This window comes from Tenrec ecaudatus, chromosome 6 (genome assembly GCF_050624435.1).
Source record: "Tenrec ecaudatus isolate mTenEca1 chromosome 6, mTenEca1.hap1, whole genome shotgun sequence".
NCBI lineage: Eukaryota > Metazoa > Chordata > Mammalia > Afrosoricida > Tenrecidae > Tenrec > Tenrec ecaudatus.
In genome coordinates, this window is record NC_134535.1 from 60,012,153 (window position 1) to 60,039,300 (window position 27,148).

Genomic DNA, 27,148 nt, shown 5'->3' on the forward strand with positions numbered 1-27,148 from the left:
AGAAGAGGTAGTCTGCTCCCATGATGCAGTTCCATTACATCCGAAAGGGTCTCTAGGAGTCAGAATCAACTAGAAAGCAATGAAGAATGAAAAACTAGGAATGAAGCATGCCACACAGGTATGAACCTTTATGCAAAGAAAACTTTATGCTAAGAAAAATAAATAATTCACTAAAATGCCATATGATATTTTTATATGAAGCAAGCAAATACATGTAGTTAGGTTCCACCAGGTCCAATCCATAGCGCCCCATGTACAGCAGAACAAAACGCTACCCAATCCTGCACTATCCTCACAATTGCTGTTTGAACCAATCAGTGCAGCCACTGTGTCAATCCATCTTGTCAAGGGCCGTCCTCTTTCACACGGTCCTATTTTACCAAGCACCATGTCCTTTTCCAGGGGCTGGTCTCTCCTGAGAGCATGTCCAAAGTATGTAAGATGATGTCTTGCCATCCTTGCCTCTAAAGAGCAAAATTGTGGCTGTACTTCTTGTTCTTTAGGCAGTCCTTGGTAATTTCATTATTCTTCACCAATACCATCATTCAGATGCACGGATTCTTCTTTGGCCTTCATATTCAATGTCCAATTTCATGTGCATATGAGGCAACTGAAAATACCCTGGCTTGGCTCAGGTGTACCTTAGTCCTCAAAGTAACCTCCTTACTTTCCAGCACTTTAAAAAGGTCTTCCCTTGGGCCTCTACTCAAACACTCCCTCTATGCATGAATACCTTCTTTTATTAAATTGGAACTCTATGATGCTCACTCTCCCGACACAACGGCTGGAGCCAAAGTGGGTGAACAAGTAAATGTGGTGAAGAAAGCTGATGGTGCCCGGCTATCAAAAGAGATAGTGACTGGGGTCTTAAAGGCTTGAAGATAAACAAGCGGCCATCTAGCTCAGAAGCAACAAAGTCCACATGGAAGAACACACCAGCCTGTGTGATCGAGTGGTCCCAAAGGGATCAGTTACCAGGCATCAAAGAACAAAAAATCATATCATTGACTGCACACCTCCATGATAGGATCGCTGAAGACAAATGGGTGCACAAGCAAATGTGGTGAAGAAAGCTGATGGTGCCCGGCTATCAAAAGAGATAGTGTCTGGGGTCTTAAAGGCTTGAAGGTGAACAAGCGGCCATCTCGCTCAGAAACAAATAAGCCCACATGGAAGAAGCACACCGGCCAGTGCGACCACAAGGTGCCCAAGGGACCAGATATAAGGCATCATGCAAAAAAAAAAAAAGATATAAGTGTGTGTATGTATGTGTATTTATGTGTATATGTATATATGTATGTGTATATATATATTATATTAAATGAAGGGGGAAGTGCAGAGTGGAGACCCAAGGCCCAAGTGTCGGCCAATGGAGATCCCCTCATAGAGGGGCTTAGGAGAGGAGATGGGTTAATTAGGGTGTGAGGTAGTATCGATGAAGAACACAGCTTTCCCCCAGATCCTGGATGCTTCCTCCCCCCAACTACCATGATCCGAATTCTACCTTGCAGGGCTGGATAGGACAGAGGCTGTACACTGGTACATATGAGGGTTGGAGATACAGGGAATCCAGGGTGGATGATATCTCCAGGACCAAGGGCGTGAGGGACGATGCTGGGAGAGTGGAGGGTGAGTGGGTTGGAAAGGGGGAACTGATTACAAGGAGCCACATGTGACCTCTTCCCTGGGAGAGGGACAGCAGAGAAGGGGGGAAGGGAGACCCCGAATAGGGCAAGATATGACAAAATAACGAGGTATAAATTACCAAGGGCATATGAGGGAGGGGGGAAAAGGGAGGGAGGGGGGGGAAAGAGGACCTGATGCAAGGGGCTTAAGTGGAGAGCAAATGCCTTGAGAATGATTGGGACAGGGAATGTATGGGTGTGCTTTATACAATTGATGTATGTATATGTATGGATTGTGGTAAGAGTTGTTGGAGTCCCTAATAAAATGTAAAAGAAGAAAAGAGAAAAAAATGATTAGGGCAAAGACTGTACAGATGTGCTTTATACAATTGATGTATGTATATGTATGAACTGTGAAAAGAATTGTATCAGCCCCAATAAATTGTTAAAAACAAAACAAAATAAAAATAAAAAGGTCTTCATCTGCAGATTTATCCAATTCAATGCATCCTTTGATATCTTGACCATTTGCATGAGCACTGATTGTGAATCAAAGATGAAATCCCTGACAACTTTACTTTTTTCTCCATTTATCACGATTCCACATATTGGTCCAGTTGTGAGGATTTGGGCTTTCTTTACATTGAGTTGTCATCCACACTGAAGGCTGCAGTCCTTGATCTTCATCAGCAAGTGCTTCAACTCCTCCTCCCTTTCGGCAAGCAAGGTTGTATCATCTGTGTGTCTTGGGTTGTTACTAAGCCTTCCTCCAATCCTGCTGCAGTAATCTTCTGCATCTAATCCAGCTTCTCTGGTTTTTGTTCAGTTTACAGATGGAGTATGTTGAGAGGACACAACCCTGACGAACACTCCCCCTGAGTTTAAACTATGCAGCATTCCTTTCTCCTGCCTGCACACTGCCTTTTGACCCATGCACAGGTCTACCCAGAGTTTGGTATGTTTGACCCACTGAAATGTCTTGGTATAGTCAACAGAACACAACTAAACGTCTGTCTGGTACTGCCTGCTTTCACCCAAGATCCATCTGACTTCAGCTATGATAGCCCATGTGACAGGTCCTCTTCTGAATTAGGCGTGAATCTCTGGCAGCTCCGTCAATGTACTGCTGCAACCATTGTGGGATGATCTTCAGGAAATTTGTCTTGCATGTGATATCGATGATACTGTATGATAATTTGAACATTCTTTTGGGTCACCTTTCTTTGGAGTGGGTTCAAATATGCATCTCTTCCCATCAGTTAGCAAGTAGCAGCCTACCAAATGTCTTGGCACGGACGAATGAGTGCTTCAGTGCTTCATCAGTTTGCTGAAACATTTCAATTGGTAGTCAATCAATTACTGAAGCCTTGTTTTTGGCCAATGCTTTCAATGCAGTACCTTCCTTCAGTACCCTTAGTACTTCCTTCAGTACCCTTAGTACTTCCTTCAGTACCCTTAGTACTTTGGTTCATATGCTCTTGCTCAACATCTTGAAATGGGGACTGTTGACTAGCTCTTTTCAGTAAAGTGTGGATTCTTTCCATCTTCCTTTGATAGTCTTTGCATCATTCATTATTTTGTCCACAGAATCTTCCAGTATTACAACCCAAGGCTTGACTTTTCTCTTGAGTTCATTCAGCTTAAGTAGGTTAAGCTGAGCACGTTCTTCCTCTTGGTTTTCTAACTCTAGGTCTGCACATTTCACTATGATATTTGACTCAGTCTTCTTGTGCTGCCCTTGGAAATTTTCTCTTCAGCTCTTGGACTTTAACATTTTTGCTATTTGCCTTAGCTTTGAATTTTGGGCTGGAATCCACAACTCCAGCGGTTTGAAACCATCAGCTGCTCCTTAGAAGAAAGATGGGGCTGTCTACTCTTGTAAAGAGTTCTAGTCTTGGAAACTCACAGGTGCAGATCTACCCTGTCCTACAGAGTTGCTATGAGTTGGCATCAACTCGATGGCAGTGTGTTTGCTTGTTTGGTTTATAATAAGAGCAAGTTTCAGACCCTTTTCTGACATCCACGTGAATCTTTTTTTTTTTAATTTCCTGCCTTTTTAATGACCCTTTGCTTTCTTCATGAGTGAGGGTCTTGATGTCATCCCACAGCACATCAGGTCACCTGTCATTAGTGTACAAAGTGTGGAATCTATTCTTGAGGTGTTCAAAATTCAGGTGGGATAGACTCAAGGTCATATTTTGGTTCTCATGGACTTCTCGTTTTCTCCAGGTTCAACCTTAACCTACATATGAGCAATTAGTGGTTTGTTCCAGTCAGCCTGGTTTTAGTCCCTGATATTGAGCTTCTTCATCATGTCATTCCACAGATTAGTCAACTTGATTCCTGTGTATTCCCTCTGGAGAAGACCATATGTATAGTCAACTTTGGGGATGTGATGAAGAAGTCGCTGGTCTTTCAAAATTACATCATTCAATCTCCAGTTTCATTTCTATCACCAAACCCCTGCTTTCCCATTACTGTTGCTTCCTTTGTCCAGCTTTTGCATTCCAATCACCAATAATTTTCATTGCATCTTGACTGCATGTTTGATCAATTTCAGACTGAAGATGCTGGTGGAATTCTTTAACTTCTTCATCACTAGCTTTGGTGTTTGGTGCATAAGTGTGAACAACTATTGTATTGATTGGATTTCCTTGAATGTGGATAGATACAATCCTATCACAGACAGCATTGTACCCATAGTACTGTACTTCAATGTCCTTTTTGGTGAAGAACGCAACACCCTTCCTCCTGATTATGTCAGGGCTGGTCTTCTAGCACTATCTCCAACGATAGTCTGCTGCTTTTCTTTAGGTTTTCAGTATCTGACAATGTTTTGATTCTGTTTATAACATTTTCAGTGGCTACTTCCTCAGAAGTGGACAGCCAATTCCTTTATAGTCGCTTCTTAGTCTGGAAGCTTGGCTGAACCTGTTAACTTTGGCTGGCATTTGAAATACCAATGACATGAACTTTTGGTATCACAACCACACACAGGCAACAGTATGACAAACTCACAGACAAGTGGTGGTTAAGGTTCCATCCAAACTGACAGACACGTTGTTGGTTTAGGCTCCATCAAATAGGCTCACTCATATCAACTCTACTCACAACAGTGCAAAACACGGCCGGGTCCTGCAGCGTCCTCACAATTCTAGTTACGTGAGAGCTCATTTCTACAGCCACCGTGTAAATTCACTCTCCGTGAGAGTCTCCTTATTCTTCACTGCTCCTCTGCTTACAAAGAAGTGACTGGTGACTCCTGACGTTTCCACCGTCAGTGAGATGAAGTCTTGACATCCTCATGTCTATGTAATATGTTGGCTGTACTTCTCCCACGGCAGGTTTATGTCTTTCTTCTGGCAGCCCAAGGTACTTTCAAAATCCTTCACCAATACTATCATTCAAATGCATCAATTCTTCTCCATCTTCCTAGTCATTGTACGGTTTCCATATAACCATGAGGGTGACTGAAAATAGCCTGGCTTTGGTCAGGTGATTTTTGTCTACAAAGAAGTACCTTTGCTCTGTAACTCCAGAGGTCTTGTGTAGCATAGTTGTTTGATACAACATGCCATTTAATTTCATGATAACTGTGTCCAAGAGGGTTAATTGTGGATCCAAGTAAAATTCTGTCAACAACTTCAATCTTTTCTCCCTTGATCCAGTTGCGAGGATTACAAAATCTAAAAAAAGTTTAGTGTTCGCAGGATTGTGAGCAAAGGAGAAAGGGGGGTTGTGTTTAGGAGCAATGATTGAATGGCAGTGGCAGGGGAAGAATTTGCTAAAGGATAGCAAGATGGATTGTATAACCTAAAAATGTAATCAGTGTCATGATGTGTGGATTGTTTCAGGTGAAGGAAGTTGGTATCAATGAATAAGCCTCTTTCATCTATAATGCCTCATGTGATGTTGAAACTGTTAACCTGGCATGTAATTTGTTGTGTATTTATTTTCGTAATACACACACAATGACTATTGTGGTCTAGTACGTCAGAGAATACAATAGTATAAAAAGAGATTCCACAAAGCATCCAGGAACTGGAAAGAATTAAAACAAAAACCAAACCAAATAACAGTACAAACTAAATCAGGATATGTTTATATTTTTCTCATTGGTTACAGCTAACCAAATGGTCCCCTCACTACCGCCCAGTGGTTGAATACCCTGTTGTGTGGGTACAACTCATAGAGATCATCGTACAGCCGAAGGAAACACTGTCCTGCCCTGCCTGTGTAAGGAATGCCCCAAGCACTGCAACAATCTGTCTTGTTGAGAAGGTTGAATGGCCTAGAAAGAATATTAGCTACCGACTTTCAATAGCCCCTTATTTGCTTTGTGTAGACAAAGTGGAAGAAGAGACTGTCCTAGTTGAAAAGGCTGCAGATACTGAAAGGATCACTTACTGAGCAAAGTTCTTCATTGCTGGGCCTGTCTTCCCATCGCTTCACAACTTTGAAGGAGACCGGAGGGTAGAGTTCCCCTTTGATGTGACACGAGGTGATCTCCAGGGTTTCAATGGTGAGCAGGTGTGCACTAAGGTCTCTTTAATACTATGATGCTAAGATCCAAGTATTCAAACTAGAGTCCCTGAGGGTTATGAAATGGCAATATGCTCAGCTACTAACCAAAAGTTTGGAGGTTGAGATCCATCCAGAAGCAGCTTGGAAGAAAGCGCTGGTGATCGAATTCCCCAAAAAGTTATGCAATAAAACCCCTAGGAAGCAAATTGTGCACACATGGGGTTTCCAGGAATCAGAACAGACTTGAAGCTACCAGGACTGTCAATCCTCACACCTGCGTCATTGTTTCTGGTGAAGGAAGTTGAGGTGTCAGTTAACAAGGATCTTCTAGCTATAACTCCTATGTGATGCATTAGAATCTGGACTCTAGGTCTGTGACAATGATCGCATTTTGGAGGGCGTCCTCTGCTATACTGATGACCAGAATTAAGGTAGACTAAGACACAACTATAGTAGAGGAGGTGAACAAATCCAGGCCCCTTTCCTTTCGGTAGTAGAGGGTATAAACCAAGCCACGCTTGTCGCTCCCTGGGAGCATCTTTCTACTTTCCCAGTGAATGTGACTTAAGACCACCCTTAATTTTTCCAGTGGGTACGGTCGGCTACTGAGTGATGCAGGAAGCATCAAAAGAAGACGAAATGAATACAGAGTCGTCACTGGGCCAAAAACAACAAGTGTTTAAAGAGGAAGCATGTGAGTAAGAAGCAGTGATACTAAAGAAAAAGTTTGAGCTAACTGAAAGTATTGGACAACAACAAGGGTCCAGGAATTGACAGGATACCAAGTGAAATGTTTCAACTAGCTGATGAAGCACCAGAAGCACTCATTCATCTGTGCCAGGATATTTGGAAGACAGCTGCTTGGCCAACTAACTGAATGAGAGCCATCTTTGTACCCATTCCTAAGAAAAGTGGCCCAACAGAATGCTCATATTATAGAACAATATCATTGATATCACATGCAAGTCACATTTTCCTGAAGATCATCCAACAATAGTTGCAACAATACATTGACATGGATCTGCCTGACGTTTAGGCTAGATTCAGGAAAGGACATCGAACAATGGATATCATTGCTGACGTCAGCTGAAAGCAGAGAATGCCAGAAAGATGTTTACGTGTGTTTTATTGACTCTGCTAAGGCATTTCACTGGATGGACCACATAAGTCTCTGGATATCCTTGAATAGAACGGGAATCCCAGAACATTACATTGTGCTCGTGCAGAACCTGTACATGGATCAAGAGACTAACAGAGCAAAGGAATGCTTTCTGGCTTAAGATCAGGAAGTGTGTGCACGTTGCATCCTCTCGCCATACAGTTCAATCTGCATGCTGAACAAATAATCTGAGAAACTGGATCATACGAGGAAGAGCGAGTCACCAGGACTCGAGGAAGGCTTACAACAACTTACGAGACACAGATGACACAACCTTGCTGGCTGACAGAGAGGAGGACTCGGAGCACTAGCTGATGAAGATCAAGGGTTGCAGCCTTCAGTGTGGATTATGATTCGATGTGAAGGAGACCAAAATCCTCATACCTGGAACAACATGTAACATGATACATGGAGAAAGGGTTGAAACCGGCAAGGATTTTGAATTGCTTGGATCCACACTCCACAGATCAAAAGACGAACTGCATTAGGTAAATCTGCTGGACAAGACCGCTTTAGAGTACTGAAAAGCAGGATGTTACTTTACAGACTAGGGAGTCTGAAATTGCCGAGCCATAGTATTTTCAATGGCCTCATATGCATGTGAAATTTGGAAACTGAATAAGGAAGACCAAGGAAGAATCGATGCATTTTAATTATGATGCTGCCAAAGCAAACTGAAAGTCTCATGCACTGCCAAAAAACGAAAAATCAAACAGCTCTGTCTTGGAAGAATGATAACCAGAATGTTCCTTAGAGGCAAGGATGTGGGACTTCATCTCAGGTACTCTCGGTCATTTTCAGACCAGTCCCTGGAGAAGGACATCATGGTTGATAAAGTAGCAGGGCACTGAAAAAAAGACTCTCTTCAACCAGATGGGCTGATACGGTGCTGCATCTCTGGACTCAAACGGATGAACAATTGTGAGGATGGCACCAGACGGGGAAGTGTTTCGTTCTGTGGCGCTTGAGGTCAGCCTGAGTTGGAACTGCCTGCAGGCACCTGACAGCAACATGGTCAGCTATAAGACAAACACATCTCTATTACAGCCATTGCTCGGTGTATACGAGCCATTTGAAACAGGGAGACAAATTGCAGGGCCATTTGGAAGAGCATGTCCAAGACCTATGTCTAAAGTGACAGAGGCAGTTGGGGCCAGATGCACCAGACTCAGAAGAGCAGTGCTGAGACGACAAGATACCTTCTCATCTGGTTCAAGACGATGGAGCTGTAAGGCAGGGACACGTGGACTAGCTTTCTGGCCCATGCAAGCAAAGGCCAAAGGTCCACATAGCTGCTTGGCTGACTGAGGACTGGGGACTGAGGAGGAGAGGTGTGCTGAGGAGCAATAACTGTAGCCGTACTGTTTGCTGATCCTGATTGGTGATGACCTATTAACTTCTCTAAAAACCCCCTTAACCATCAGTATGTCTGTGAGTCCTGTGTGGCCACTGAAACAAATGATGGAACCCAGCAGAGAAGTGGGGTGCTGGGGGAGGCAAGACTGGTGTCGGGGGAGGATAGGGCGAGTGAAGGCATATCTGACCCCTATGCTTCGTGACAACAGGGAAGCCAGAGGAGGTCAGATCCGTCCACCTCCATTAGCACCGAGCACAGAAGGTGCTGGCTGCACCAAGGACAGACACTGCACACATATCGAAAACCTCTTGGGAAACATCATTTTATCGACCCCATTTTGTATCACTCCCCTAAACGGAGTCATGTTCTTAGCACTCACTGTAGGCAAAAAAAAGACACAGAAAACTAACGGGAGATATAATCACAGATCACATACTTGCAACGTGGGTGTGAGAAACCGTTTCCAGGGAGAAAATGACAAACATACTGATGCACCCAAAATATGCATCAGAGCAGGGAATTCGTTGGGTAAGGCTGGCAAGAGCTTCAGGATTTGGGTCTCAAGGAATTGAGGTGAGTAAGGAATCCCCTCAAATACCGTGTAACCACTTACCATCTGAATAACAGTGGGCACATTGTACGCACTTACAATACGGCATTTGACAGGCAGGTGAAGAATATTTCCTCCATGAGTTTTGATATTAAAACCCAAGCTGCCAGGGGATTCTTACATAGTAAAAGTGGAGTGGGGGGGGGGGGCTAGCAACACGGCTCACTGACTCACCTACAGCTTAAACACAAACACCCCCCACAATGAGCAGTGGTCTAAGCGACTCGGGAACTTGCACAGCAGTGCCAACGCCTAAAGAGATATGGCATCACGTGAGGCTACACGTGAGCCTCATTGTGTCAGGAGTATGAACGCCTTCAAAGAAGGGACTGAAAAGCCAGTGCAGCAAGGGTTTGGCTAGCCAAATTTGGGAGAGAAAAGACCAAGGGTGGGATCTTAGCTGCCACAGGACTTTTGTCAAAGGCCACATAGATATGAGAATGTTTCCATTTGTGTGTGTATTGGGGGGGGGGGCGAGAACTAAGAGATAATGTATCATTTCCATCACTGTTTTGAAGCGCCCTTGTATTTGTCTGAAATTGTAGAACGCCATAGGTGTATTTGCATAAAGTCATGTGCATTTGCTGTTTTCACAGATTGTGCCAGTTAATTTGAGGCAATTTCCGAGAGAAAGTGATCCTATTTACTATTTTTATGTCATTACTATTTCGTGCCTGCTTACTATTTTTTTTAAATACCTCTGAGCCCAGCCAAAAGGACAAGGGAAATGGAAGTCAGACAATGGATGTATTCAAACTGTGGTGCTGGGAAAGAACGCTGGACCTACAGCGGATTGCCAAAAACAAATAAACAGTCTTAGAAGATAGATCGTCAGAATGTTTCCTTGGAGTGGAGATGGTGACATTTTAACGTGTTTACTTTGGATGTGTTATCAGGAAAAAACAATTGCTAGAAAAGGCCAGCCTGGCTGGTGAAGGAGAGGGTCAGAGGACAGGAGCGCAATCTTCAATGACAGAACAGCCACAAAAACGGGCACACATATCCTAGTGAGCGTGGGGATGCTGTCAGACGGGGCAGTTCCCTTCTGTTATCCACACAAGGTCGCCAGCAGTCTGAGGGACTCCATGGCAACTCAGAACAGGTCCAGCCAAGCCCGTCCTGCAGAAACACTGCCTTGAGCAATTCCTGCTCCTCCAACTTACCTGTCCCCACCCCTACTTCACTGTCCTCCAACTTACCTGTCCATATCCCTGCTTCACTGTCCTCCAACTTACCTGTCCATATCCCTGCTTCACTGTCCTCCAACTTACCTGTCCATATCCTTGCTTCACTGTCTTCCAACTTACCTGTCCATACCCCTGCTTCACTGTCCTCCAACTTACCTGTTCCCACCACTACTTCACTGTCCTTCAACTTATCTGTCCATATCCCTGCTTCACTGTCCTCCAACTTACCTGTCTCCACCCCTACTTCACTGTCCTTCAACTTACCTGTCCCTACCCCTACTTCACTGTCCTCCAACTTACCTGTCCTACTTCACTGTCCTCCAACGTACCTGTCTCTATCCCTACTTCACTGTCCTTCAACTTACCTGTCCCTACCCCTACTTAGGTGCAGCTTACCTGTCCCTACTACTTTTTGTGAGGAGCCTCCCTAAACTGCTTATCTGATACATGCTCTTTTCAGACCTAACAATGGGGGACTGCTGCCAGCTCCTCAATAACTGGTCCAACAGCAAATAAACCCAAACAAGTGATCAATCACGCTATTTTCCCCCAACCCTGCAAAAAGATCCTGTATGCACTTCACTGCACAGTCACTCCTTCCACAATTCACTCTCAGGAAGTAACCCTTAATGTCTGAAAATCTCCCTGTAATTAGATTCTCAGCAAAGAAAAATTAGGCAACTGCCATTATTTATTTTCTTTTGCTTATCTTTCAGATCAGTATCACACCATTGTTTTTGCAGCTCAGGAGAAAGAGTCTGAAACAGTTCTAGGTAGGGGAAACGTGAGTTGCAGCCCTTTTGCTGCTTAAGCAGCTCAAAGGAAACCTTATGTCACGATTACTGTCAATCTAGAAGCTCCTCAGCTGGTAAACATTCATTTTATTAAAATGCATTATGCCTCAAACAGTTATTTTTTTATTAAATGATTAGCAGAGTATATAGCCTTTGTATATATACATGTAAGGAGATAGAAACAGCCTTTAAGGAGAGAAACGAATGAGTCATCCTAACCTCTAAATTACATAGTAAAAAGTACACGAATAATAGCTTTCTAGTCGGTCTTGTCTGCTCAACAGTCTATCTCTTGGTAAATATGCATTAGATACTGAAATGCTTGTCTATTAAAGTTAACTATTTTAATTCTGAGGCCTTTTCCTAAATGCTAAATCACTTATATAACACATATCTGGAAAAGTTTTATAAGAAAACTATGTGTAACTTTTAAAAGATCACTAGTTGAACAAGTTTAAAACCTAAAAAAAGGCCTCACCAGACAATCTTACAAATTTCTCTTAAATTTCAGTAGCTACCCTTTATCCTACCAGGTGATATTCAAAATTCAAGAAAGACAGACAAAGAACATCAGGTTTTTAGACTAAGCATGACCAGAGGTTTTAAATTGCGCAAGTGGATTTGCATGGGCCACCCTTTCCCTTTCTTCCTTTTCCCTTTGCCATGAGGTTAGGCATTCAGTCCCAGGACGCTGCACGTTGGTGGGGCCCGGCCATGACCGTGTCAGAACAAAGTTACCTGTGACCAAAGCACAAATCTGCTATGAGCAGACGCAGGGGCAGCGAGCAATTAATTTACTATGGTGTTTCTAGCCGAAATCTCTGTACCTCCTGGGCCAAATGACCTTTTCCTGCCTGTGTCTGTCACAATGAATGATCGAAATCAGTAGATGAAAAAGTAAGGGTGTTGTTTGAGGCAGAACACAGGCTGCTGACATTTTCAAGTTGGTCATGGCCACAGCATCATTCTGCTTACGTGGGCTGGTACAGGTATGGACTGGGGACCCTAGTTTCGTTAACAAGCACGGCAAGGGGCCAAATCAGTTCTAAATCACAGGGACAGCTGCAGCGTTTTAGAGGCTATTGTCAGGGAAGCAGCTTGTGGGCAGTGGCTTTCAGTTAGCGGCCAATCATATGACAACATCATATGAAATTACAGAGGCATTCCCATGAAGACTTTGACCATGAGGTCTGTGTGTGTTTCTGTATTCCCACCAATGGCAGAGGTCTAACGTGCACCTATGAGTGCGTCAGTGAGCCTTTGCCTCTCATATACCATCCCTAACACACACACATACAGAGAGAGAGAGGAAGCATTTCCTTCTGCTATGTCTGTAATATACTGCTTTTTGATCCAGAGTTCAAATGGGATTCATTCATCAGATGATGAAACCTCACAATAACCTTGACCTTGAACACCTATGTGGTCATGCTGAGGAATGCTTGTAATGCCACCTCAGTGCTTCAGCGTTTACCTTTGTACTTGGATTTTCATTTAAGGTCTTAAGGCTGAAATACTTTAAATGGTACCCTATATACTTTAAAATATGTTTGAGACCACTTGAAAGGATGGACATGTTTATATTTCTACTACCTGGATTTTCCTGGCCAATTAAGTTGAATATTATAAGTTTCAGTAAATTAAAAAAATACATTTTTCTCTTTTTTTGGTTTTATTTTTAATTTAATAATTTTTTATTGGGGGCTCTTACAGGTCTTATAACAATCCATGCACCAACTGTATCAAGCACCTGTGTACTTATGTTGCCATCATCATTTCCAAAACATTTTCTTTCTACTTGAGCCCTTGGTAGCAGCTCCTCTTTTTTTTTTCCCTTCCCTTCCCCACCCTATTACCCTCATGAATCCTTGATCAATTATGTATTATTATTATTTTCATATTGTATATCGTCTGTTGTCGCCCTTCACCCACATTTTGTTGTTCATCAGTTCCCTCTCTCTTCCCTTCGTCCCCCACCTTCCTCCTACCCTCAAGGTATCGCTACTCTCATTACCATTCCTGAGTTTATCTGTCCTGGATTCCGTGTGTCGAGAGCTCAGATCTGTACCAGTGTACATGCTCTAGTCGAGCCAGATCTGTCAGGTAGAATTGGGGTCAAGATAGTGGGGGAGAGGGAGCATTAAAGAAGTAGAGGAATGTTGTGTGTTTCATCAGTGCTGTACTGCACCCTGGCTGGCTCATTCCTTCCACATGACTATTCTGTGAGGGGATGTCCAATTGTCTACAGATGGGCTTTGGGTCTTCAATCCAACTCCCCTCAGATGCATAGAAATGGCTATTTTGGGGGGGCCCTCTGATGCCTGATACCTGATCTCAACACCTCATGATCACATGGGTTGGTGTGCTTCTTCCATGTGGACTTTGTTGCTTCCCTGATAGATGCCAATTGTTTAACTTCAAGCCTTTAAGACCCCAGATACTATATCTTGTAACAGCCGGGCACCATCAGCTCTCTTCACATTAGCGTATGCACCCATTTTGTCTTCAGTGATTATATCAGGACGTGAGCATCACAGAAAGAACAAAGTGTTCTTGTATTGAGGGAGGACTTGTCAACGTCTATCTGCTACCTTAATAAGTAACCTATAAATATATGTACATACTTATATCTGTATCATTAAATATTAATATATTTACGTACATACATGCCTATATTGACACCGCTGTAATTGTCTTTTGCTTCCTAGCTATTTCCTCTATCTCCTTTTACTTTCCTCCTGTCCCACTATCATGTTCCACCTTCATTCAGCTCTCTGAACTTCCTCTTGGCTACACTGCTCTTGATCAAACCGCACCAGGCATTCTACACCCTCCTTGCCATCTATTAGATCTCTTGTTGTTCCCTTGTCCCTGCATTTTTTTTACTGCCCCCTCTGTGTCTCCACCTCCTCCTCTTGGTCCTATTATTTTCTTTTCTAGATTGTTTATCCTGCCTACCTTTGATAGGTAGACATGAAAAAAAATAGCCTATGAATAGTTCCAGGTCCATTTGCTGTACATTTTTCTTTCACTTAAAAAGGGGGGGGGTGGGGAGGTAGCGAGGAAAATAAGCAAGAAATACATTTTTGAGCAGACCTGAAAGGGCAGGAGTCTAGAATCTGATGAACAAGCCGGCAAAGAATTTCTCGGAAGAGACAGCAATACAAACGCTTCAGTGCTGCAGTTTGCCATTGCCGCTGAGTCTGAAGGATGTGGCGACAGCATGCATGATGCTTAGGTGCCATAGAATCCCTCATGTTATCCTTGCGTACAATATGGGCTAGAATCCCTGACTAATGCTCAGGGCAGAAGAGAAGAGGAGTTAAAATCAGTGGCGCCTTGTCTTGATCCTGCCTCGGTCACTTGCCAGCTATGGATGTGATCCTAGGCATGCTGCCTGACCTCTCTGGGGTTCGCTTCTTCCTCTCAAAAGGAAGCTCGTCATAACAAGTGTTGTGTAGAGGACGTGAGTTCAGATATTGACAGCACCGAGGCAATTTCCGGGAGAGAGAAAACATAGCTTAAAGGCGTAGCTTGCCAATGCCCTGGACTGCTCACAGTCTGTTTGGAGGCTTCAGGCCCCCTGGTCTCACTCTTTCATTCCACAGTGAACTGAAATTTAATTTTCTGCAGTGGGATTTTAGTGGAATTTTATTTTAGTACAATTCCGTGACACTGATGACTTCTTCAAGCGTTGCACTGATTCTCCCCCTCCTTTTCCAAGTCATCGCTGCCCCATTAGCATAAACTCATGTCCCGGTCCCCCCTCCTCCCCCTGTGTTCCTAGCTGATCACTCGATCTGTTCCTTCAGTTGGATCCCCTACGGCCAGTTCTTTAATGGCAGCTAGGAAAGTCTGGAAGCGAAGCGGCCTTCAGGAAGAGGGGCGGGCCTTTCCAAGCAGGACTGTTCACGTGGGGTGGAAAGCACTTTTCAGGGATTGTTGTGGCTTCTCTTCTCCCCTGTGGATACTATCTTCCCTTTCACCCAAGCTCATACCTGTCTACCATCGGAAAAGGGTAAAAAAGACAATTAAAAGTTAGTCTGTACGAAAAAAAGGAGCCCTGGCTACACCTTGGGCTGCTAACTCTAAGATCAGCAGTTTGAAACCACCTTGCCGCTCCATGGGGAAAAGATGGGGCTTTCTATTCTCAAAAAGAATAAGTCTTAGGAACTCACCGGGGCAGTTCTACCCTGTCTTTAGGGTCACGGTGAGTCAGCATCTATTTGATGACTCTGTCTAGACTAATCTGTACCAAAATGGGCAAAGAATTTTGGCTACCCATTTTCCTGTATTTTTTAAAAAAACACAGCCTCATTAGAAAACTTAAAAAACCCAAACTACTGTGGAGTTTCACTTTGGAGTGAGGAAATGATTGCTAGGTGCCCCCAGAATTGAAAGCCTACCAGTGCCACAATACCCTCTATGTGTGATACAGGCTGCTTCTGGGCCCCTGTCATCTAAGATGAAACTGAGGCCAGAGCTGCTGGGTAACTAGCCCAAGGTCATCAGCAAGTCACGCCTGGAGCTATGGATTGAGCTGAAGTCTCCTGACGCACAGCCCTGTCCTGCCCTGCATTCCATCCTGCCGAGGATACAGTGCTCGGTGACCTACTTATCCCGCCTTTCTTGTAGTTTTCCTCCCAAATTCCCTTGGAGCTTTACTGGCTGCATGAAAGCCTCTTAAATGAGAAGTCATTTAATAATAATAATAACCAAATAAATAATTAAATAAAGATACCAAATTCTTAACTCTATTGCCATGATGATGAAGGCCCATTAGAAGATGAATTTGCTAGCAGGAAAACACTTCGCTTTGCCATCAGAAAGCAGATCCTCACCATTTACACCCTAACATGTGACCACTTGAGATGTCACCCTGCTGAAAAGCAGCAGGATTCACACACACAGCACCCTGGAGAAGCCCCGCAAATGCTGCGTTTTAGAAAATGATATACACGGAGGCTTGAAAAAACTCACCGAAAAATGGAATTCAAAGACAATGGAATTTTGCTACCAACTCTCTGAAGCCCCCTCATATAGACATCTGAACGGTGGGCTTTAAGTTCTGATGCAATCTCTCTTACACAAAACCAGAGACTTGACAAAAATCAAGTTGGATACGACTCCAAAGCCACTGTTTTGATTTTTGAGACACTGGATATATCAATGACTCAACATGCCCTATTGAGAAATATAAAGAGAAGGCCAACATGTTCCTTTTAAAAATAAGTACGTAACCAGTTTATTATTTAGTAATAGGTAGTATTCAAAATGTTAAAAGTATCATTACTTGCAAAAAAATTTTCCTGAGTGAATATTTACAGAAATAAAATAAAATTATATAATAAAATAATTCACAAAATGTAAAGCTCTGTTCAAAATGAGCTTTTCTAACAAGTGCCCAATTTAGTATTCATAACTGATATAAAGGTTGACAAAAGTTTTTGTCAGAAATATATTCAAAATTTCGGTCCCCATCTTTACACATCCATAATTTTTGTGTTTGTACCCTAAGACAGCCAATAAAGACAAAGATTTTTTTGTTGCTGGTTATTTTTTTAAGTAATTTTCTCTTTATAATAAAGAAAAACTGAGGCACTGGTAATATAAATAATTTCAACATAAAGTAAATTCTTATTAAAATTCTTCATGTAAGTAAAAATTGCAAGTCACATAAAAGATGGGAATGACCAAAATAGCCACCAAGTTCCCACTCCTACTTCTATCCCAGTAGGCTCAGGCCACATAAACCCACCACCACCAAGTTGATTTGCGATCATGGAGACCCTGCAAGGCAGAACAGAACTGCTCCATAGGAGTTTCCAAGGCTATAAATCTTCCCTGGGACAGTCTCATTATTTTTCTTGCAGTACTATGCTTCTGGCCCTTTTTACATGGGTTTCCAGTTAATGTTTTTGGCAGTGGTTCTCAAGCTTCCTCATGTCCCACCCTTAATACAGTTCCTCATGTTGTGGCGACCCCCAGCCGTAACATTATTTTTGTTGCAACTTTATAACTGTCATTTTGCTACTGTTAGGAACTGGGCGACCCCTGTGAAAGGGTCATTTGACCCCCAAAGGGGTCGCGACCCACAGGTTGAGAACCGCTCTTTTATGGGCTTGCATCTCATGCTGGGCAATGTATTCCCTGAAGACAGAGACAAAGTTGCCTATTTCTGGCCACTGCTACTTGGTGGATGGATGGATGGATGGATGGATGGATGGATGGATGGATGGATGGATGGAGAGTTGCCATCAAGTCGATTCTCATCCTTGGCAACTTTATGTACAACAAAATAAAATACTGCCTGGTCCTTCATCATCCTTACAATGGCAGCACTGTACCTGTCCGTCTCGCCATGGGGCTCCCTCAGCCTAGTTGGCACTCTACTTCAGTAAATATGATGACCAAGTCTAATGATTAACCTCTCCAGTGCAAGCCAGCATTCTCCTCTGGTCTTTAAGGATCTTAAGGCCCTTAAGATCCATTGGCTAATTAGTAGAAGTAGATTGCCACGTCTTCCTTCATAGCCTGTCTCACCCTGGAAGCTCTACTGAAGCCTATCCACCATGACTGCCTTGCTAGTATGTGAAATATGAGCGGCATAATTGCTGTATCACAGAAACATGCAAGCTACCACTGACAGACGGGTCTGAAACATAGTAGATGACTTATAATACTTGTTGAATAAATGAAAGGATAGGTGACTGAAATGGGGGTAGCTTGCGGGACGAGATCTGGCACACAGCAAAGGGTAACACCCCTGTGGAAGAGTGCTAGGCTTTCTTTGTGGCTGGGAAATCTCTGCGGCTCTTCAATGAAACGGCTTGGGTTTTTTAGTGGGGATGTTAGTATTTGTATAAATGAATCTCCCAAATTAACACTTAATCTTTTAAGTTGAATAAACACTAACACAAATATTGGTAAATAAATAAATAAAATGCATGGCACATTCCCCTTCCTTTTAAGCAGAGTATGTTGAACTAAATGGAAGCTTTTTTAAAAAGTCAGTGTCATCATTATGAAACTCAATATTTGCTGCCTGTGTGGTCCTCCATTAAGTGGCTCCAGACAGCTAACCAGTTAGCTTCCAGCTCATTTTCAATTTCATCCACTATTAAGGCCGTATCCATCATCTTTAGCTGTGGCAATTGTACAGCCTTCAGCATCAGAGAATGATAAAACCACAGAACTTGAGAGCTTACAGGAACCTGAAAGATCCTTTAATCTACCTCCCCATCAAACCTAAGAGATAAGAAAGCTAAACCCTAAGTCAGTCCTTTTCGAATCACTTGCTTTTAGCCGGCTGTTTTAATGGCTTCCCAGCTGTGTTCTGCAGAGCACTCTACTTAATTTGAGCTCAGGTCATTCTGTTCCTCTTTCACTAAAATGCCAAGGAGAAATTGATTTAAATATATATATCGCAAGGATAAACACATTGTGAACAAACTTTGAAAATAGGACATATCTGTTCAGGATCAGAACATGCAGATTTGACTTCACGACAGATCCTTGCCTTTGAAGTCACTCCTGTGCTCCAGGGCCTTACTCAAAAGCCCCAAGCCCAAAGCAAGCACGCAGGCTGCTGTCTACGAGACAGACTGCCCGAGGGTTTCCAAGGGCTTCAGTTGTTAGGCGTACCTCACCTTTCTCCCTGGGAAGGCTGCTAGCAGGGGAGCCCCCCTTTGCTCAGTAAAACCTCTGTTTCTGCTCAGTCAGCATCTAAGCCTCCACTCAGTGAAATACCAGGCTGCTCATTCCTATGCTGGCTCCCCCCTAGTTGTTGGAAATGTACAGAGCCAGGGATGGGAGGAACACAAACAATTATAAGTACTTGCTATCAGGCAGACTCTAGCCTTATAAAAAAATCCGACGATAGAGAATGTTGCCCATTTTCTACACGAGGTTGCTGAGACAGGGAAATTACGTGATTCACCCACAGTCATACAGTTGATGAGTGGTAGAGGGAAATATGAACCAGATGCCTGGGTGCTCATGGTTACTGGCCTTAATCTATTAGAGGAGAAAAGTGCAAGATAGGTTAACTCAGTAACAGTGTAATAGAAGCAACCACAGCAGTGTGGGGACACAGTGAAAGCAGCAATTAATCCCATCTGAAAAGGTGAGCTGTCACACGAGAGTGACATGTGGGTGAATGCTCACAATAGTCATAAAAATAACAAGAGCAAAACACTTCAGTGGGCTTTACTCTATCAGCTCATCGATATTCTCACAACAGCCTTTTCATTTAGCCCCTCCTACCGAAAGGGAGTCCTTAGAGAATGCAAGTGGCTAGCACATTCCTTCGGCTGCTGACCATGACACTGGAGGTTTGAATCTACTCAGGGGCTCCTCTGAGGAAAGGTCTGGCAATTTACTTTCCAACCACCCAGCTGCTGGAGACGCGCTGGAACCCAGTTCTACTCCAGCACCCAAGGAGCCACCGTGAGTCATAGGTGACTCAATGGCTCCCGTTTTCTTCTGAGGGAACCGAGACACAGACGGGTTCAAAGGGACACACACTGCTGTACTATGCTGAGGAGCGTTGGTGGCGCAGTGGTTACGTGCTGGGCTCTGATCTGTGAGGTCAGCAGTTTGAATCATCAGCCGCTCCCATGGGAGAAAGACAGGACTTTCTCCTCCTGTGAAGTGTTCCAGCCTCTGACTGTCACTGTCACTACGAGTGGGCATCGAATGGAGGGCAGTGAGCAAGCACCACGCTAATTCTGAGTGCACTAGGTGAAGGTATCAAAGACAGTGCAGAGACATCCAAGCCCAGACCCTGCCCTGGCGTTTTGCCAAGCTCACTCAACCTAACTATGAGTCATTCAGGTCTTCAGGACTCCCTGCCCCATTATAACCTCTCTCAGCAAAGCCTTGGGCTTTCTTTTCCCAGCATTTGCCCGACTTTGTCATTCTACCTGATGATGGGACCACAGATTGTAAACTCCATAAAGACAGGGGTTGTGTCTGGTTTGTTGTGCTGTGGGTTTTGCTATGGCTGTCACTTTGCTTTAGCTTCTCCATGATGAGCCCTGAACTGAAGAGCAGAGGTTGACTGTGGACCTTGGAAGAGCGTGGCTTTGACCCTATGAACAGTCGGAAAGTATGAAAAACTCTAACAAGGGTGAGGCTTCCAAACAAAGAAATCATCAAGCTTAGTTTCTTGCAGATGATGGATGAAAAAGAAAACAAAAGCTGAAACATCAGTTGAAGACCCCCTTCAATAATCTAGAGGCGACATGGAAAGAGCCTGACCCAGGACTATGGGATGAATTCACCACTTCACAGATGTGGCCAGTTTGGCTGATTTGACGTGTGTGTGTGTGTGTGTGTGTGTGTGTACACACTCTGAGTGACTATCTATTTAGATGAATAAAGCAAGTCATAAAATTTAAATCTGTAGAAAAGAACATTTTATAAGTTCTTCATAAGAGGAAATGTTTAAAATGCAAAAAACATTCTTTCTAGCCCTTAGTTCCAATGGAAATTCAAATACTTGTAAAAGAATGGCGGTTGCCAAGCATACCTGGTAAGGGGCTTGCGCCAGGTCTAAATGAGCAAAAGGTAGGCTAAGGGAAGGCAGCAGCCCCAAATCACACTCACTGCAGTGCGGCGGATCCCAGCTCGCGGCTCAGGAAGGTCCATGGGACCAAGGGATGTGTGATTGTAAGATGAGTGTTGCTGGCATCGACTCGATGGCAGGGAGGTTGGCTTTGCAAGACGAGGGTGAGGTCCAAGGTTGGCTGAGGCATAGAGTTGAAGGGATGTACAGGAAGATCATGGACGGAAGTCACCAAGGTGAGGGCTCGACCAAACACAGGTGTGAAGTTGCCGAAGCAGCCCTCCCTGGGTGGAGGAGGATGGATGACTGGCTGGGATGCCTGTGCGGATTCCATCCCGAGTATAACAAGTGCACTGCCACTGACTGGCTTTTGCCTCACAGAGACCTGCTGGACGGAGTCGACTTGCCGGCAAGCGGTTTCCAAGGCTGCAATCTTCCTCCCAGAGCAGCTGGTGAATCGAACCACTGAGCTTTCCATTAGTAGTTGAGCACGTAACCACTGCACCACCAGTGCACCTTGCTTCTGAGTATCCCCCAACCCCCCCCCCCCTCAAAAAAAAACCTCACAGCAGCCATTGAGTCAATTCTGACTCACGTGACCCTGTAAGATGGTAGAATTGCCACTGTGGGTTTCCAAGTCTGTAGCTCTTTTCAGGAGTAGAAAGTCTCACCTTTCTCCCACGGAGCAGCTAGTGGTTTCAAACTGCCCACTCTGTAGTTAGCAGTCCAAATCATAACTACTATGCCACCAGGGCTCCTGGTTCCTGAGTACAGCTCACTGAAATAATGCTTATGGAGTGAAAAGTTGAGACTTGTAGGATATTTGTCTAAGACTTTAAAAATAACATCCATTTCTTCAAAATGGAAGCTTCTTAGTAGCCCTTCTCCTCAATTTCCTGCATTTGAGTTAAATCTAAAGTTGCTTTAACTATAAAGTTCATCTTACCAAGAGCATCTGGAGTCTATACAGTAAGTCTATTTTTATTTCATATTTAGCAGTGGCAAAGCATGCACTTCGAGTAGATGGCACGAGGGAGCTGCCACTTTCACACTTCCAACCAGCACTTTGGCTTCCTGTCGCATATGTCACAGTTTAAGAGCCAAACTCCAAACGTGTCTCCCTAAGTCACTTGAATAACATGTCTTAAGGGCTGCTATGCTGTGACAGACCACCCCCACTTCTACCCACACCTCCAGGAATTTGAGATTTGGATTATGGGTAAGGAATCGGTATCAGATCTGAGGGAGGTAGGATGGGCTTAACTGTAATCTTACTAAAGTCGATGTTGGTGTTACAGGCTGTTGAAATCAAGTTTGCTGTGGTGACTCCATGTGACAGAATAGGGTTTCCTAGGATGTAATTTTCACGGCAGTTTATTGCCAGATCTTTCGCCCACTATGCTGATGCCGCAGGGCAGGTTCTGACTACTAATTTATCTGTGAGAAGACTTCTTGATTGTCTATTGAGGAGATTCAGAATCAACGCCTTAACAGGAGGCAACCTTGTTTGAGGGCGGCAGCCTTTCTTAAAACTTGGTGAGCTAGTTGAAGCTGAGTAGGGAGCTAGGGAAGCTTAATAAGGCGATCTTCCGCAAGTGGGAGAGGGTGACCCTGTTTTCCTCCAACCACAGGCTCAGACTCCTCACCCACATTAGGAAACCAACGTCTGGCCCAAGCTTAAAGGAAGCAGCAGACCCAGGGAGGGGGGAGCTGAGGATCAATCACACTAAGCCCTATTAGCAGGCTTGTTTGTTTGTTTGTTTGTTTTGGCAGGGCTCCCTCTTCATAGGAAAAAACAAAACCAACCAACCCTCCACTTCTTAACCTCTTTATTCCACCCTAACTCTTTTTCTTCAGGGGGTGTTCCATGTTTACCTTATTGTCTAGACATATCTATATTCAACTTTTCTCTTGGCCTCATCAATTTTACTCTATAGAAAGCTAATTTCTCTCTCTCCAGCCCCACTTCCCTCAATTATTCACCTCCTCTCCAAACTCTTCTTCCAGACATAGAAAGTTTTTTTAAAGAGTAGTTTGGATAAAATATTTCTACATTCTGACCTAATTCTTTCCACTGAATGTAAAATGATTTCTAGCTTTATACCCTAATATTGTATAGAGAATACAGTCCCTAAACAAGATTTGCCAAGGTCACTAGAAGACACTTAATTGCTAAAAGAAAGACTTCTCTGTAGTTCTCACAATACTCTGACACTAAAGAAGCCCTGGTGATGTACAGGTAACCTGTTGGGCTGGCATCCACATGATCAGTAGTTCAAAACCACCAGCACCTCTGCTGGAGATAGACTGGGCTTCTACTCCAGTGAACAGTTACAGTCTCAGAAACCCACAGGGGGTTGCTATGAGTCGGTGTTGACTCAATGACAGCGAGGGTTCTGACACAATATTCTCTTCTGACTTTCCTCTCACCGGCCAGTGACTTTTCCTCAGCCTTCTGCCTCTAACTTAGACACAGATGATCCCAAGATTTGGTCCAATTTCTGCCCTCACACTCCATCCCCCAGCAAACATAGCTTGTGTGCCAATGATTCTCAGTCTTTCTGGTCCTGCTTCAGGCCTCCTGCTCCTGAGCTGTATCTCTGACTTGTTCAATCATCTGGAGATCTGTATCAACTGAATGTCTTTTATCATCTGGAGATCTGTAAAATCAACTGTATCTCTAACTTGTATCATCTGGAGATCTGTATCAACTGTATCTCTAATTTGTTCTATCATCTGGAGATCTGTATCAACTGTATCTCTAACTTGTTCAATCATCTGGAGATCTGTATCAACTGTATCTCTAACTTGTATCATCTGGAAATCTGTATCAACTGTATCTCTAATTTGTTCAATCATCGGGAGAGCTGTATCAACTGTGTCTCTAACTTGTTCAATCATCTGGATAACGTCTGAATACCTCAAGTCCAGCACAAAACTGGGCTATCAAATATGACATGTTCCTTCTCCTCATCACTTACTTACATTAGGTTCTATGAATTCTACCTTTTGGAAATGGCTTTGATATACTTCCATTAGCTATTTTCAAGGCTGCTACTCTAGTTTATAATCTAAAAATCCCTGACCAGGGCCATTAAATGGTTAACAGGAAAAGCTTTGGGAAGCAGACTAACTGGATTCAAGTTTGTCACTTACGTGCTACGTGTGCAGGGCAAGTTATTTAACTTCTTTAAGACTCAATTTCCTCATCTGGCAAAGGAGGATACTAGAGCTATTTTAAGAGATTTGGTGGTTTACATAAGACGTTATTCACAATGGCTGGCACAGGGTAGCTAGTCACTCGAAAGGGGAACTGTTTTCATTCACTTCTCTCCTCCTTCCCCTATCATTTCCTATCTTCCCCTCCAATACAGATCCATTACTCATACCAGTCATTCTGAAACCAAGATCTACTTGTCATTCTTCAGTTAAACAAAAGCAAACTGCTCATGAATTCCCATTACCTTCATAACAAGGACCATCTCCTTAATGTGGTATTTATGACCCTGTAGACATCTAACATCAGGCTACCTTTCCAGCATAGAAAGTCTCCATTCCTGCCTAAGTCACCCCCATACCCAATGCACCTGAGAGCATCAAACTTCACTTTCTTTATTACAGCCACCCCCACTGCAGGCTCTTCTCCCCTTTTATTTACAGCTGATGAAGCCATGTGTACATTTGCAAATGTGTCTGCTTCCTCCAATACATGCCTCTTCTTGGAAGCAAAGAACCCTCCTGATTAATTTGGTCCTTTGCTTTCATTTACCAATCATTTGTTAACTGAGAAGAAGGCATGATGCTAGGTGCTGGGGATAGAAAGGCAAAGCAGATGTGGCCAGGTCCTTAACAGATGTGCAGTCTGGTCGGGAAGGCCAGGTAAATGAGTGGAGTAGAGGATGGCAGGTGAGAGGGCAGAGCAGTGATTGTTGACCCCAGTTGCACATTAGCATCGCTGGGGTAGGGTACATTGCAAAAAATACTAGTGCTTGGGTCCACCGACCCGATATCTGAGTTGACTTGTCTGGGCTCCACTTTTCTTAAGCCCACTTGGCGTAGTTATGTGACATGAATGTGGGACACTTCAGGCACAGAGCTGTTCCAACAAGGCTACGAAACTGGCCCTGCCGGTTGCTCTTTAAAACCCCACGCCCTTTTCTTCTCCCTCCCTGTCTCCCCTATGGCACGTCACTTAGAAGACATTGCCTTATCCTGAATTGAGGGGTCCATTCTAATGTTCTTTCCTGTGATTGGTTTAGGGGTAGAAAAAGGAACATATTCCAGGGAACTCAAAGGAAGGTCTGTTGAGCCAGTGCAGGAAGAAGGCTCCTCATCCCAACATAGAAAGTCAACCAGAGAGAGCCAGGTCTTTCCGGCCATGGACACTGCTCTCTCTGGGTAAGATATTGCCCAGAAAAGACACCATTGTATCTGGTCAGATATTTGGAATTAGAGTCACCACCTTGTAACACGAGAGGCGGACTATGCAGAAGGAGGGCTGAGAGCCGGCTGCTGCTGCTGCTTATAATAAAACAAAAACAAAAAGACTAGATTCCCAGACGATTCTCTAAGAAACAAAAACATTTTACTGGGCGTTAGGTTAAAGTTTACATAGCAAATTGCTTTTCCAAAACCAAGAGTTCACCCATAAACTGTTCTTTGAAATTGGCTGACATTCCCACGGTGTGTCAGCAACTTCCCCATTCCCTCATTGGGGCTGTTTCCATTCTCCCGATTCCCCTGCCCCTCCCTGTCTTTGCATCTGTAGTCTCCCGCAGGGGTTGTCATGCGGGTCTTGCGGAGTCTGCCTGTTGTTTTGTAGGCCCATTGAGTCACTGGCTGGGAAGTGACCTCTGGGAGTGTCTTCAATTTCAGTTAGAAAGTTTCTCAGGCCAATAGACTTGGGGGTGGGGTGGTTCCTCTTTTCAACTAGCAAGTCTGCTCATTTGTTTTTTTTTTGTTTTTTTCATTTGTTTTTTTACTTTGAATTTTTTTACTACATTTTTAAAACCCATTCTAACCAGGACCTTCAACTGTGGTCCTGGTCAGAGGGACAGTCGAGGGAGCCAGGTTCAGCTAGTTGTCTGCTCTCGAGTTAGAAGCTGCTATGGTTCATGTAGGGGACATTCGTTCTTAGACTAGTTATTTCCATCGGTCTTCATTTGTCTCCATTCTCCTCTGCCCCGGTGTGAAGACACCCATCGGTGCTCAGGAGATGACCACTCATAGGGTTTTAGGGCCCAGACACCACTCACCAGACGAGGACATTGAACATTATCCTTATGAACTACGTTTTTCCTTCATCCTTCATGTCGAGTGGTTCAGTCCTAATGTCTAAGTAGTTTCTCTAATCGTGCCTTCTGAAGTACCCTGGAGAACGGCTTGGAGTGGGATCAAGGTAGAGCTGGGAGGACTTGTTATAAGGTTGTTGCATTAAATAGAATTGAAAGAGCATGTGAATTTGAGCTAAGACATGGTCAAGAAAAGGCAGAGATATGGATCACTCAAGAGGCATGTGGGGGTAAAATCAATGTGCTGGTGGTGAATTTAGGCTCTGGAACGTAAAGGAAAATGGGCATTAAGGATTACTCAATAGCTTCTGGATTGGATAGATGGTGGATAACTGTGCTAGTCACTAAGAGAGTCGGTGTGTGGGGAAGAGGTTTGAGGCATCTGAAGAACAAGCAAGCAAAATGTACATCATGGGACATACATACATCAGGAGTTGTAAACACTTGATGAGTGTTGGATGAATAAACGACTGTGATTAATCTGGGTGTCTCCTGAAATGTCCGGTCCCATGGATCATTTGTTCTAAGGTATCCATATTCCCAGTTGCTGCTGAGTCAGTTCTAATTCCTGGGGAGCTTCGTGTTCAGAGTAGAGCTGCCCTCTAGAGGGTTTTATGGGTGTGACTTCTAAGGTGTCTCAGGGTAGGTATCAAAGGCCAGGAGCTACCAGCAATGTCAATTTGCACATGGAAACAGTGACTTACCTTTGATATTGATTAAAATAGCACGTGAACGGCTGGGAACCAATCTCTTCCTTCCAGTACTGCTGCCAAGTCATGACACTTTCCAGGTTTTTCTGATTTTCTCTCTCACAGGGAGGGATGTAGGAGCACTAACAAAATTAAACAGAAGGAGTAAACCTGTTATTTTCAGGAATACTAAGACGCAGTTGTCGCTGAGAGATGAAAGTATGCAGATAGTTCATCTGATTTTGGCATGCTTAATTTTTCAATCAAAACTGGCAAACTAGATTTCAGTATTTCAAATGGGCACAGCCATAGAAATATTCCAATTGAAAAAAGACAGTAAAATA

General features: G+C 43.7%; 1 protein-coding gene across 1 annotated transcript in view; it reads right to left on the reverse strand.

Annotated features, from left to right (window-relative positions):
* Nucleotides 1-27,148, reverse strand: part of KCNMB4 (potassium calcium-activated channel subfamily M regulatory beta subunit 4) — a 110,157-nt gene that overhangs the window by 27,931 nt on the left and 55,078 nt on the right. The window contains exon 2 of the mRNA XM_075552778.1: nt 26,820-26,947. Coding sequence (XP_075408893.1) covers nt 26,820-26,947 — 128 coding nt within the window. The remainder of the gene's footprint in view (nt 1-26,819; nt 26,948-27,148) is intronic.